This window comes from Phacochoerus africanus, chromosome 2, assembly GCF_016906955.1.
Source record: "Phacochoerus africanus isolate WHEZ1 chromosome 2, ROS_Pafr_v1, whole genome shotgun sequence".
NCBI classification, from domain to species: Eukaryota; Metazoa; Chordata; class Mammalia; order Artiodactyla; family Suidae; genus Phacochoerus; species Phacochoerus africanus.
The window spans coordinates 33,149,589-33,163,722 of NC_062545.1; the positions used below are offsets into that span (position 1 = coordinate 33,149,589).

The 14,134-nt window shown below is 40.5% G+C and overlaps 1 protein-coding gene across 7 annotated transcripts in view; it reads right to left on the reverse strand.

The window, feature by feature from the left end:
• The window catches only part of L3MBTL3 (L3MBTL histone methyl-lysine binding protein 3), a 121,041-nt gene that overhangs the window by 33,733 nt on the left and 73,174 nt on the right, over positions 1-14,134 (reverse strand). For all 7 annotated transcript variants that reach the window (XM_047758892.1, XM_047758860.1, XM_047758870.1 and 4 more), the window contains 2 exons: positions 10,216-10,330; positions 8,651-8,753 (listed from right to left, as the gene is read on the reverse strand). In XM_047758892.1, coding sequence (XP_047614848.1) covers positions 8,651-8,753; positions 10,216-10,330 — 218 coding nt within the window. The remainder of the gene's footprint in view (positions 1-8,650; positions 8,754-10,215; positions 10,331-14,134) is intronic.

The following is a 14,134-nucleotide window of genomic DNA, read 5'->3' on the forward strand; positions in this document are numbered from 1 at the left end:
CATGCTACTTTATACTGATATCAATGCAAAAGAGGAGAGTAAATAACATTTGATCTGGTGCTAACATCAATGTAGATAATGCTAATGCGATAACAGCAAAACCCACGGCCAGTGGTATTTATGGAGCATTTACTATACACGGAGCACTGTGCTAAGTATTTTACATTCGGTATTTTACTTAATTTTCACAACTACAAGGAAGGCTTTTGATGCCACAAACTAAGGTTTAAAATGATTAGTTAATTCCAATCTTGAATGATCTCATTCACTTGTTCAACAAGTATTTATCAAGTAACCACTAAGTGCTAGTTACCTTTCTAGGCATTGGAAAGACAATCAAAACTAAAAGATAAGCCGTCTGCTCTCATGGAGCTGATATTCTAAGAGCTGGGCAAGGCATGATGACACAAATAAATTAAACAAGCTCACAAGGTGACAAAAGCCATGGAGTCTGATGCAAGAGGGCCCGCAGGACTGTGACACAGGGTGGTGAGGAAGGGCACCGCTGAAGAAGCAGCATCTGAGCAGCGACCTCAGAGTCAGGAAGAGGACCCCTCTGTCAGTACAGCCAAGGGGCATTTCAGGAAACGGGGAGTCTTACAAACACGGGGAAAACCAGACCAGCTAGGCTGGAGTGAAGTGAGCAGGGGCAAGAGGTGATGTAGAAGCAGGCAAGGAAGGTTTATGTGGGGCCCAGATGGTATGGTCACCATATCTGTAGTTTAGGTTCATATCTGTAGTTTAGGTTCAAATTATAGCCACTGGAGAATCTTCAAATAAGGGAATGATACGGTTTGATTTACAACGGAGAACAATCACTCAGGATGCTTGTGGAGAGAAGACGTCAAGGCAGCAGAATTGGAAGACAAGTTACTTAAGAGTAAAGACATGATAGTGACTCGAATTTGTGTGGTTGGAATGGGGATAAAGACGTCCATCGTGTATCTTTTTTGATCCCTCCGAGGGAGCCTGTGAATGGACTGGAGATGCGGAATGATACAAAGGAGGAAGTCAAGGTTTTTGATCTGAAGAACTGGCTGGGAATAGGGATGCCTTTTTTTCTTCTTCCTCCCTGAGATGAGAATGACTAGAGGAAAAAGATTTGGGGGCAGCACCAGGCACTGTGGAATGTTTATCCGACATCCAAAGAGACGTGCTGCTTGCCCATGGTCAGAGAGCAGTGAAGGAGCTCAGCAAGATGAGCATACTACTGTATCCATCCTATTCAGAATGGAGACACTATTTCATTTCACTTTACTCATTTAGCAATGATGGGAAGGAAAACCCATCTCCAACCACTATGGGTTTCCTTCTGAATGATAACCCTTCCAGTGCTTCATGGGATATTTGTACTCATCAGCGTTTACAGATATGAGTGACGACGAGCAACTCTAACTTGGGCAAGAGTACTGGACAGCTCAGCAGGCAGGCAAGACAGTCAGGTTTGGGCAGGAAGCAGGGTCCACCCAGCACTGCCCCTCCCCTGCCCCCTGAAAGCATCTGCACAGGATGAGGCTGCTGGACTGCGGCACTCGGCCGTCTTCTCAGACCCTCAGCCACTTTCAGATCTCACACAACCCTCTGTTCCACAGAGGCTATGCCCAAGACCCACCTACCTTCACAGCACCCCTCGTGATGGAAGGCCCACACGGGAGCACCTGCTAGGCTACGTCTGGGTCTTCTGCCCACAAGGAAACTGCCCACAGGCTTGAGGAAGGGGACCCCGTGGCTCCCCCGAGGGAGGTAGAGCCCTGCCTGATTTCAAGCAAATATAAATGTCCTAGGGTTGTCTTATAGTAAACATGTTTAAAGCCAGATTCATCTTTAATGAACTCCCTGCCCCTGAAAAAAAAATAAAATACGGACCACAACGAGGTCCTCCTCCTGCCCTTGATTCTTTGTTTCTGCTAAAGAAAATATATGAACCAACTCTCAGATCTCAGTCATTTCTTTATTCCATTCTTTCTTGCTCAAATTGTGTACCTATTGCTATTGCAAATTTATCTCTCTAAGTTTTGTGGCAGCAGGGGAAAAAAAAAATACAATTTTTGGTTTCTTTTGACAGGCAGTATGCTGCTCTTCCCAGAGTCTCGCAACCATCAAATGTTTCACTCGTCGTTAAACACCTAGCTTTGCCGTTGCTGAATAACTGGACATTTACTTTGGAGTTTATTAGACACGAAGAAAGTAAAGAAAATGAGGGACCTGTTCCTAACCCCAGGCACCAGCCCAACTCAGGGAAGACTCAGATTCCTGGATGGACTGGGTCCCCAATGACAGGCCACAGTGAACAGTTACAGTTTAGAAGGTTTATATTACACGCTCCATGAGGGCGGCCTCTTCATCTGCTGGTTGAATGAGTGACGGAAGAATAACTCCCCAGATCACCACATGTAAGCATGGGTAGCTCAGAAAGGCAGGACTGCAGGCCACAACCTGGGGGACAAAATACCCCCCCCCCCCGCTTTCCTGCATTGCCAGGGCCAGAGAAAACTGTCAAATTCTCACCTTGGAGTAAAGAAAACAATCACAGCCTTCCAGGCAAAGATGTACTAATGGACCAGGATGATCAACCAAGGGAACCCATGCTGATCAGCTACAGATTATGCACTAACGCCTTCTCTTCTTTTGAATCCTGAGAAAAGTCAAGTAGGTTTACACACCTCCTGTTCTTACAACTACTCTGGGATAGAGAGGGAAGCCAGCTGGTTCCTGCAGAGGGAGGTGATTAAAAAAAAAAAGGAGATCCACAAAGTACAAGTGAAGTGTGCACAGAGGGAAGGGAATGCCTGGTTCTCAGTGTGCGCTGCAGCTTTATCCACGACTCAGCAATGAGCAAGCACAGCCTGGGAGACTCCGTTTTCTCATTTGTGAAATGAGGATGATAACAGACATCACCACGGATCGAGTGTGTTACCCAGGCCCCATGCTTTACTTGCACTGCCTCGTCCCCTCGCACCACCCTGGGAAGTCATTCCTATTCTAATACTCATTTTGTAGATGGAGACACTAAGGCTTTAAAAAGAGGAACTCACTCAGCATTGCTCCATTAGAGTATGAACTCTGGCTGTCTCCTAACCGTTACATTACACTGGCAAAAAGTACCTTGCAATATTGGATGAATTTCCTTATCCCTAATCCGTGCAATTAAACCCGTCGGAGAGCACCACCTCCTAGCAAGATGCTGCTGTCAGGGAGCTACTCTGTACGGAGGCAGTACTGAACCTCTCTGGGCCAATGTCCTCATTTTTTAAGTTTATGAAATTTGTATACATTTTTAAAAGTGATAAACTTGATAAATGCAAAGTGCTGATCAAACTTCCGTGGAAAAAGTGGGTTCTCCTGAGGCTTATGATCATTTCCAATTGCTCATCTACTAGTAGAAGCATAAGTAAGGCATGGCTCATCACACGTTTATTTAGAACTGAGCACACACATGTACACAGGCACACACACACACCTCTACATTACGCAGTTCCTCAGATGGCAGGGGACCAGATTCAGACAGAATTCCACAGCTCTCTGCTGCAGGGACATTACCAGGGTGTACTCTGTTCTCCTAGCAAGTAATTCCACCTCTGCTATATATGCAAGTACTTGTCCCCCTGACCACGGTAAGGAGACCGTTTTCCCCTAGAAAGACTGGTCCAGCTTATTAAGAAAGGTGGAAAGACAAGGTGAGACTGCCTTGTTCGCTGCTCTCCCAGCGACCCTTTAAATTGTAAATACATTTATTTAAAACTGAACAACATCTTAGGTTTTCTAAGGGCTCACATAATCATGCGTACACTCCATTGAGACAAGAACCTACAAACCACACATTCTCTCTGGCCACGGTGTTTTGCATGAGAGCCTAGGGGTTAAGAGCAGTGACTGAAGCGTCATAAAAGTCTGGGCTGAATCCTGGTCCTGCCACTCTCACATCTTGGGCACTTTCTTAGGCATTCTAAATCTCTGTTTCCCTCTTCTGTAAAACAGAGATTAAAGCAGTACCAGCCTCACAGGGCTGCTGTGAGCATTAAATGAGATAACACGTAAGTCCTGAAACAGTATCTGGAACACAGAAAGCCACCAAAAAAAAAAAAAAAAAACATTGTCTATGACTATTATTTGAAAGGAGAGGAGTAACACTTCACCCCTACTGTGTAGAGGACCTTAAGCAGAAGTAAACAATAGCGTTAAAAGCCTCACTTACAAAAGCTCTCTGCTTCCCCAAGAAAAGCTGATGCTTCTAAGTCTGACTCATTCAAGCCTCTCCCCAAATCTGTTTACACCACACTGGCCTCCTTAGAAGCAATGGCTCTATCTGCACATCGTAGGCTCTCAATTAGTGTTTCTTCCACAAATGGATGGATGCTGAATTAATATGATGACCACAGTTTGCAGGTGAATATCCAGAGTTCCTAATTTTTAAGACTTTCCATGGGCTTTATAAATATCCTTTAGATGTTGCAGGAAACACTATTTTTTTTTCTTTTCTTGTTTAATGTCACCAAAGTAAAATCTTACACAGGAAGGATTTACTTTTGAAGGCACTAGGTACGCAGAACATCTACGTTTATGTAACTGTAGTTCTCCTTTCATGTCTGCCCATGAGGACCTCTCCGTGTGCCCAAATGAATGAATCAACAAAGGGAAACACCAGGACACCACCAAGACTAATGATGCCTTGCTAGAGACAGAATTAAGTAAGCTGGCTACCGAGCACCCCTAGAAATCAGAACACCATATCCCCGCCCAACTCTCACTGATCGTTTGTATTTCAACATGTGAAAACATCACCTTCTTAAATTTCATTGTTGAGAAAACATGTTCTATTCTAACACCTCTTAGATCAAATTCAACTATTGTAATTTTCAGAGAAGCTAACAACACATGCTAGTCAAAACACAGGCTTTTGCTTACATGTTCGGAAAATTGATTACCCTCGCCAAAAGAGCAACTTTCCTTGTTAGAGAGGAGAAGAAAACACTTTTTGATTTACACAGTTTCTCAGCAGATTAATCCAAAGAGATTTTCCTCATTATGTTTTTCTAAACCCAGCATTCTCAGCAAGGACAAAAATAAGCACCAGTGAAATGAACCTTTCAAAGAATAGCCACGATGCAGCAGTTCTCTCCCAAGTCCACCAAGGAACTGGAAAACAGGCTGTGCCTGTGAAGGATTAATATCCCACCAGATAAAGAGCTCTGAGTGTTGTAAATAGAACAGCATATTCAGAGAGACTGAGAAACGCCAGTCAAAAGGGCTGAGAAGAAGGGAAGGCAAGGACTCAGGCAGGCACTCATGTTGCCCACTCGTTCTTCAGATGACACCCCTGCCCCAGCGCTATGCTCAGACCCGCTAGTTATGGGATACGTGACGAGGAAGTGAACCCAACCTCTTCATCAATGCATGTCTTTTAAGCCATTGGTTCCACTTTCGGTCCAAAAAACAATGACTAATTCCCTACTGTGATTCGATTATATTGAAAGATTTTTTTTTTTTTTACCACATTTCTCTAAAAATTGTTCATGATTCTATGATTTCTCCCTTCTTTTGGCATCTTTGAAAAAATACTCCAGAGACAATCACTGAAACTTTGCGAAATGGGTGAGACCAGCTGAGGGACCCTGAGAGGTCCACAGAACACGTGGGGAAAGGTGGTCTTAATGAGGGGCTGGGGCCACCTGGCAGGATGCAGGACTGTCACCACAGACCTTGCTGTGACAGGCAAAACCGCTCTGCTTAGACTTATAGGACTCCTAAAGAGAGTATGGACATTCGTGTAAGGTGGATTTTCTTCCCAGAAGACCAAAAAATAAATTCTTTGTAAATGTGCAATGGTACCCCAAACAACATGATGTCGGTATTCACCCATTTTAAAGATTTCTTTGTTCTCTTCCTTTATGATTTGAGCAAATTGCCTTTGGTTCAGTGAACATCTTGGGGTGGTACAGCAGAAAGGGATATGCATGAAAGTTTCAATATTAGTTACTATTCTGTTTCTTGTATTTTAATTAAATTATGTACGGCTGTGCATAGTTGCATGAGCCCTGGAGTTCTCTGAAGGCTGTGCCCTGAGAGTGAGTGAGAGGGGAGTGGTCAGGAGCAGAGACAGACTGGGCACCTTTCTTGGCTCCGCCTCACCAGGTGTCAATAAGGCAAGTCAGGAAACCTCTACAGTGCCGGAGGGGCTTCATCAAAAATCAGAGATCGGAGTTCCATCATGGCACAGAGGTTGACGAATCTGACTAGGAACCATGAGGTTGCAGGTTCGATCCCTGGCCTTGCTCAGTGGGTTAAGGATCCAGCGTTGCCATAAGCTGTGGTGTAGGTTACAGATGCGGCTCGGATCCTGCATTGCTGTGGCTCTGGCGTAGACCGGCGGCTACAGCTCCAATTGAACCCCTAGCCTGGGAATCTCCATATGCTGTGGGAGCGCCCCTAGAACAGGCAAAAAGGCAAAAAACAAAAACCAAAAACAAAAAAACCAGAGATAATATAGCTTTATATTATAGGGTCACTTGGAGGCTATCCAATACATGCAAAACAATTAGGGCAATACATCACAGAGAGTAAATAAATGCTCCCTACATGCTATTGAAAAAAAAAAGGCTGCTCAAGAAGATCCACTGAAAGAATTTATAAATATATAATGGAAATTTAGTTATCTGGATTCATACTGTAGTAGTCCCCCCCCCCCGACCCCCCAGCTTTCTGTGGTTGCAGTTACCTGAGGTCACTTGAGCTCTGAAAATATTTTTCAAAAATTCCAGAAATAAAAAATTCTTAAGCTTTAAACTGCGCACCATTCTAAGTAGCATGATGAAATCTCACACTGACCCACACCTGGGAGGCAAATCACCCCTGAGCCCAGTACATCCCGCCCGTTAGCCACTTAGCAGCCACCTCAGTTATCAGACCTACTGTCTTGGTATGACAGTGCTTGTGTTCAAGTCACCCTTGCCTTACTTAATAATGACACCAAAAAGCAAGAGTAGTGACACTGGCAATCCAAACATGCCAAAGAGAAGCTGTAAAGTGCTTCCTTTATGTGAAAAGGTGACAGTTCTTAATTTCAGAAGGAAAGAAAAATCGCATGCTGAAGTTGCTAAGATTTATGGTAAGAATGAATCTTCTCTCTGAAATTGTGGACAGGAGGAAAAAAGAAATTTGTGCTAATTCTGCTGTCACACCTCAAACTGCAAAAGTTAGGACCACAGTGTGTAATAAGCACTTAGTTAAAATGGAAATTAGGCATTAAATTTGTACAATAAGATATTTAGAGAGAGAGCGACCACATTCCCGTAACTTTGATTACAGCGTATTGTTATAACTGTTCTATTTTAAGTTACTGTTGTTAATTTCTCACTGTGCCTAATGTATAAATTAAACTTTATCATAGGTATGTGTGTATAGGAAAAAACAAAGAACACGTAGGGTTTAGAACTATCTGAGGTTTCAGGCACCCACTGAGGGTTCCTGGAACATAGCTCCCATGGGCACAGGTGGTGGGGAGGACTACTGTAATGCCTCAAGATAATACAGATGCCTTCACTTGCCAATACTGAGTAACTTGTAAGATGCAGGATTTTTAACTCCCTTTAAATTAATCATGTAGCTCTTGGTTCACAGACATACAAGCCACAAAAAAGGATTTTTAAGTAGCTTTTTGCAAATGGAATCGTCTTGCCTATGTGCAGACTTTTACCCTGAACCCCATAAAAAAAGCCAGCAGGAGTGTTGCAGAAGGACAATAAGCAGCATTTGAAGTCACAGAGATTTAAGAAAGAAGAAACTACATGAAGATAAAATAATCACACCAATTTTACAATTCCTATTAATTCTTAAAGGAACAGGTAGTGCCATCTCTACATTTCTGACGATCTAGATTTACAACCTGTGACAACAAAATAAACAAGGAATCATTTTTCTTACTGGGCAACCCAATCAACATGAAGTCAGAACACTTACACTGACAAGTTATTGTTTTATTATATACACGAAGAGGTGATGCCTTTGTCCTCTAAAAATCCCAATGAAGTCACAAATTTTTTAGTATTTCAGAACACTTTTAAATATCTACAAAGACCCCAAATAGCCTAAATGACACATCAAATTTTGAATGTAGACATTTGGTTTATTTTTTAAGTTACTTAGAAGGGAGATAAATATTGAAAAACATTTTATTTTGACCAGCTTATTCTGATGTTTGTCTGTTTATATCTGTGCCTTTGTGACCTTTGCTGCTGATCTACAAGAATCTCACCTCTCATTATTCAAATTATCACCCAATCAGAGAATATTCTACCAAACAAATATTTTCAACAAGGCCTGCCCTCTTCTCCTTATTAATGGTCAACCCAAAACAACAATTTCAGAAGTTAGGTATCTATAAAACTAATCAGGTTGCCAAGAAAAACCAAGTAGCTGGAGTCAATCTATTTTAAATCACGAATGCATTCTCTCCCAGGAAAACTTAACTACAGATACGGGCTTCTTTTTACATGGTCACCATGGTAACCACATTTCATATGGGTCTGAGTGTAGAATTAGTTCCTATGTATTCAGTTTACATGGAAATCATTATCTACCACATAAGTGGGACAGGCACTGCCCTCTGTCCAACCACATGAGGGATTTCCACGTGAATGGCAGCACCACATACCTGTGAGGGCCCAGGTGTCTCGCTCTCTTAAAATGGCCAATCCCTTTACATCCTGGGGTTGAGCATCCACCATGTTCTGAGGCCTCCATTAATTCTAAGGGGCCTGTTCAAAAGCAAAAAAAAAAAAAAAAAAAAAAAAGGCAAAAGTTACAGTTATATGAGTCAACGGTCTTGGATCAGAACAGAGGAAAAATCTAATTTTTTAATCAACACTTATAAACAGAAAGAGAACTCAGTCCTATAAAAATGAAAAATATGCTTAAAGTCTCTACTTCTACAGGTTTTCCCAGGACTCTGTTCACACTACCTTCGACAGTGAAACGGTAAACTCTGATCCCACCCTCTTTCAAAAGGTCAAAAATTCTAGAGATACCTAAATCTGAAATAATGAGATGATTCTAAAAAATTCTGATCAAGTAAATAACATCATTAATATATGAATACTCGCACACTGCGAAAACTTCAACCACCACACCAGGACACCGAAGAACAGTTACAGACCCCCTTCAAGCCATTCCCCTCACATTTCACCCCTCCTTGGCACTAATTATGTTAATGTGTCACCTTCTTAGGTATTAGAAGCAACCCCATATTTGTATAGATACACGTATTAAGTTTTTGGTTTTGCTTTATTTTGCCACATGAAAGGGACAACCAGAGTCCTTTTCTTTAACTGCATGTCTTAGAAATCTTTTTCATCTCCGTAGTAATATTCTTTATGACTGCTGCATTGTAGTCAAAGCATGAGTGCACCATAATTTATTTAACCAGTATTGTTTCTATGGTTTAATTATTTTAAACATGCTATAAACACTACCATGTCTGTGCATTTTGGTGCCATTATGCAGCTTCTAAAAGTGAAGCTGCTACATCTAGGGGAAGGCTACTTGATTTTTATTTATTCATTCATTTATTGATGATTTTTATTTTTTTCCATTATAGCCGGTCATGCTTGATTTTTAAAAAACCCAACAATAATTTATTGTATTTGCTACATTTTTTCCCCCTACAATGTATTTATTTCCTTCCAAAATTGAGATCTGGTATGTCAAGTTCTCGGTGTAATTTTTTTTTTTTTTAATAATTGAATTTAACTGAAATTTCTATCAAGGTGATTACAAAAGCACATGCAGCTCTAAGTAATGATACAGAGGGAAACCCCCTGCACACTTTTCCCAGCTTCTCTTAATGGGACTATTTTGCAAAACTATAAACTCATAAACTATAAAATCATAAACTATAAAATCATTATTAGAATACTGACATTGATACACTACATTTTGATAGTCTTACAAACTGTCTAACAAAATTTAGTATGGACTTTTACAAAACAATGATACTGCTAAATAAAAGAATGTCTAGGCACACAACATTTTCAGATACTAAATTTTTTCTTTTAGATATTTTTGACTCCCAGGTAACTAAAAAAATTCAGTAAAAGGAAAAAGAATTACATAGAGAAACAATGTAAAGAAGCTGAGGAAGAAAGCAGGGGAAAAGAAAATAATAAGCACACTACACAAGAAAAAGGCAACATTTCTTTAAGTTGTCCTCGTGTCTCTTACTCAAAGGAGGCTGAAGAGGATGCCCAGTTTTTGAACACCAACCAACGGGGTGAATATCAGGGGAATCTGCATCTATCCAGTAATCATAGCAGCTGTTCCAGCCGTCAAAGTGAACCTTGATAATGAAGAGAAATACACCAGTATAATTCAGGTCACAAAAACTCCTCCAGTAAAAGTTGTGCCCACAGTAACCACCTGCATTCTCTTCTAACTTACATACATGTAATACCCCAATAAATTGTTTTAATTATTTAATTGTGAGAAAAGAGATACTTCTAAAATATCTTCAACATATTATCTAATCATAATTAAACGTTTTGCCAAGGGCGCTTTTTAAGCCATACTTCTATAGATAGATTTCATGTTATCTCCCAATACTGTATGCAGTTTGAATACCTAACATCTTCGCATGAGCAACACTGAACACCCAATAAATTTACGTGTAATGAATAAATTAGGGAAGGGAGGGAGGGGAATTCCAGGACAGGCAAGATCTTTCATGTAAATATCAAGTCTCCTAGAATTATGCTGAAAAAAACTTTAAAAAAATGTTAACGCCCTACTAGAAGTACACCCGGTTTGCAAAATATTCCTCCATAAACTGCATTTTGAAATTTTTTTTCCTCAAAGATAACCACAATATCTCTCGAAGAGGTTTTACAGAGTGGTCAGGGCTAGGGACTTTACCGGCCACCATGTATAAGGGCAGTTGGTCTTCCAGGCATGGGTACTAAGGACCAGCTACACATCTTTTTTTGGAGGCTGTACCTGCAGCATATGGAAGTTAGGGGGCAAATTGGAGCTGTAGCTGCCACCCTACACCACAGCCACAGCAATGCTGGATCCTTAACCCACTGAGCAAGACCAGGGATCGAACCTGTGTCCTCACAGATGCTAGTCAGATTCGTTTCCACTGAGCCACGATGGGAACTCCTGATATCCACATTTTTAAGCATGACATATTTTTTATCTTTAGAATGAAAAGATACACTAAAATGCTGTATATATAATATATATATACACATATAAATATATTATTTGACATCAAGTTTGCCAGCTAGACTTCCTTTTTTAAAGTCTATGAATCTCTTACTCCTAAAAAAATAGACATCAAGATTAAAAAATCCAAACATTAAAAACCGAACAATAAAAGTTCTAGAGAAAAGCATGAATTAATGTATTTATTTTAGGGTGGGGTAGACTTTGTAAGCCAAACTCAAAAGCCATAAAAGATGGATCAATTTGACTCTATCAAAATTTGAATCTTCAGAATGGCCAATATTACTGCTAACAAGATGGAAAACCCCAAAGAAACTTGAAAAACACATTTGTTAACATGTGACAATGTACTTCCTTAACTTATAAAAACATCACATAGCAATATAAAAAATGAAAGATCCAATAGAAAGATGGAAAGGATACAATGGCTCATAAACAAGAAAATAAATAGTAAACACAGGGAAAAACAATCAATTTCACCTATAACTAAAACACTACAAATTAAAACTACAAGATGTAATTATTCTCCATTCACCTGCCAAAATTACTCCATTTTGGTGATTCTAGAGCTGGTGAATATGAGAATAAATGGACAGAACATAGGCCACTGACAAGAATATAAATTGGTGATATATTTCTGGAGAGTTATTTGGCAATAATAATCAACGCTTAAAATATATCATCTTTGACTTGATAATCTCAGTAACTCAACTCGCTGTTGCAGCAGAAAACAACCAGGGTGTCCACCGTAGGAGACTGGTTAAATAAATTTTGGTAAATTTATAATACATAATAGTACAGAGTTATTAAAGTACATATATATGGGTTCAAAATAATGCCCTTTGCAATGAATCCACTTTATTAAAGCTGAGAAATCAATTAATCCTAGAATTAAATTCCAAGAATTCCACACCTGGAAGAAATCATGAATAACATTTTAAATACTGTTCATCACTCACATACACAGCATATACAAACAGTACTTAAGTTAACTCAAAACTACTCTTTCCTTTCCTCTGATCAAAATAATGTTCGAGGAGTTCCTTCGGTGGCACAGTGGTTAAAGAATCCGAATAAGAACCATGAGGTTGCGGGTTCGAACCCTGGCCTTGCTCAGTGGGTTAAGGACCTGGCGTTGCCATGAGCTGTGGTGTGGGTCGCAGACGTGGCTCGGATCCCACGTTGCTGTGGCTCTGGCGTAGGCTGGTGGCTACAGCTCCAATTCGACCTGTAGCCTGGGAACCTCCATGTGCCACGGAAACGGCCCAAGAAAAGACAAAAAGACAAAACAAACAAACAAAAATGTTCCAATAACACTGAGAATGATACTCATGATAATTTATACGATCAGTGCCACCAATAAATGAGCAGTTGCCATTCATAGCACCATAGTCAGTTTTAAGCATTCTAATTCTCAACTAACCATCAAGTGATAATGCTCTATTTTACTGGATACATGAATGAAATTCTGATGTTTTCTGATCTTGCTGCTCCTGAATTCCATTTCTTCTACACTGGAATCAATGTTCACGTAACTCATGTTCTATTGGTTCAATTTTACAAATGGCAGCTATCCTCTCATAGCAAAGAAACTCAATCCTAATAAGTAAATGGTTCTCCAACGTGGATATACACTAGAATTACTCCTGATTATTGAAAAGAAAAAGAAGGAGAGGAAAAGGCTCAGCCCATCAAGGAGGTTCTGAACTTACAGGGGCAGACTGGTTCTGTGTACCTGCACGTTGTTTACCGAACTTCTGAGTACCTCTACTGTGCGCTCAGAATTGAGACCCACGGATACTAAACAGGTTGTACAGCAACACATAGTCCCCACATCTTGAAGTTATCATAAATAAAAGAGTTTTTTTAAAAAAATTTCCTCCTAGGAGTTTCTGTCATGGCGAGTGGTTAATGAATCCGACTAAGAACCATGAGGTTGCAGGTTCAATCCCTGGCCTTGCTCAGTGGGTTGAGGATCTGGCATTGCCGTGAGCTGTGGTACAGGTTGCAGACATGGCTCAGATCCTGAGCTGCTGTGGCTCTGGTGTAGGCCGGTGGCTATAGCTCTGATTAGACCCCTAGCCTGGGAACCTCCATATGCCACAGGAGCGGCCCTAGAAAAAATAAAAAAAATAAAAAAATAAAAAAATTTCCTCCCATATATCGGTTAAGGATGTTTATGTTGAAGCTACTGTATCTGGTGATACTTTAACCCTTTCCAGACATTTCAGTTTGGCAATGAAAAGTCATCTATCTTAGATAATAGATGCATCTTAGTGACAGTAAGTCAAACATTTCCTACACACCAGGCTGGCAGGCAATCAGGAGAATTTTAGTAATTTAAGGTTAAATATCAGAGCTAAAATTTAATTTAGATGCTATGAACAGAGGTAATAATACAGTTCTCTGATTGGTAGCAAATGCACTTAAAAACTATCTGATCACTTACATGTAACATCTAAAAAATAAAACAAGTAAATGTATATACAAAATAGAAATAGACTCACAGATACAGAAAATAAGCTAGTGGTTACCACAGGGGAGAGGGAAGGGGGAAGGAATAAATTAAGGGTATACAAACTACTATATATAAAATAGGTAAGCAAAAGGATATATTGTAAAGCATAGGGAATCACAGCCATTACCTTATAATGTCTTTTTTTTTTTGTCTTTTGTTCTTTTAGGTTCCCTGGCTAGGGGTCTAATCAAAGCCGTTGCTGCTGGCCTATGCCACAGCCACAGCAGATCTGAGCTGCGTCTGCGACCTACACTGCAGCTCACGGCAATGCCGGATCCCTGACCCACTGAGCAAGACCAGGGATCAAACCTGCACTCTCATGGTTCCCAGTCGGATTTGTTTCCATTGTGCCGTGACGGGAACTCCCATTATGATGTCTTTTAATGGAGTATAACCTGCAAA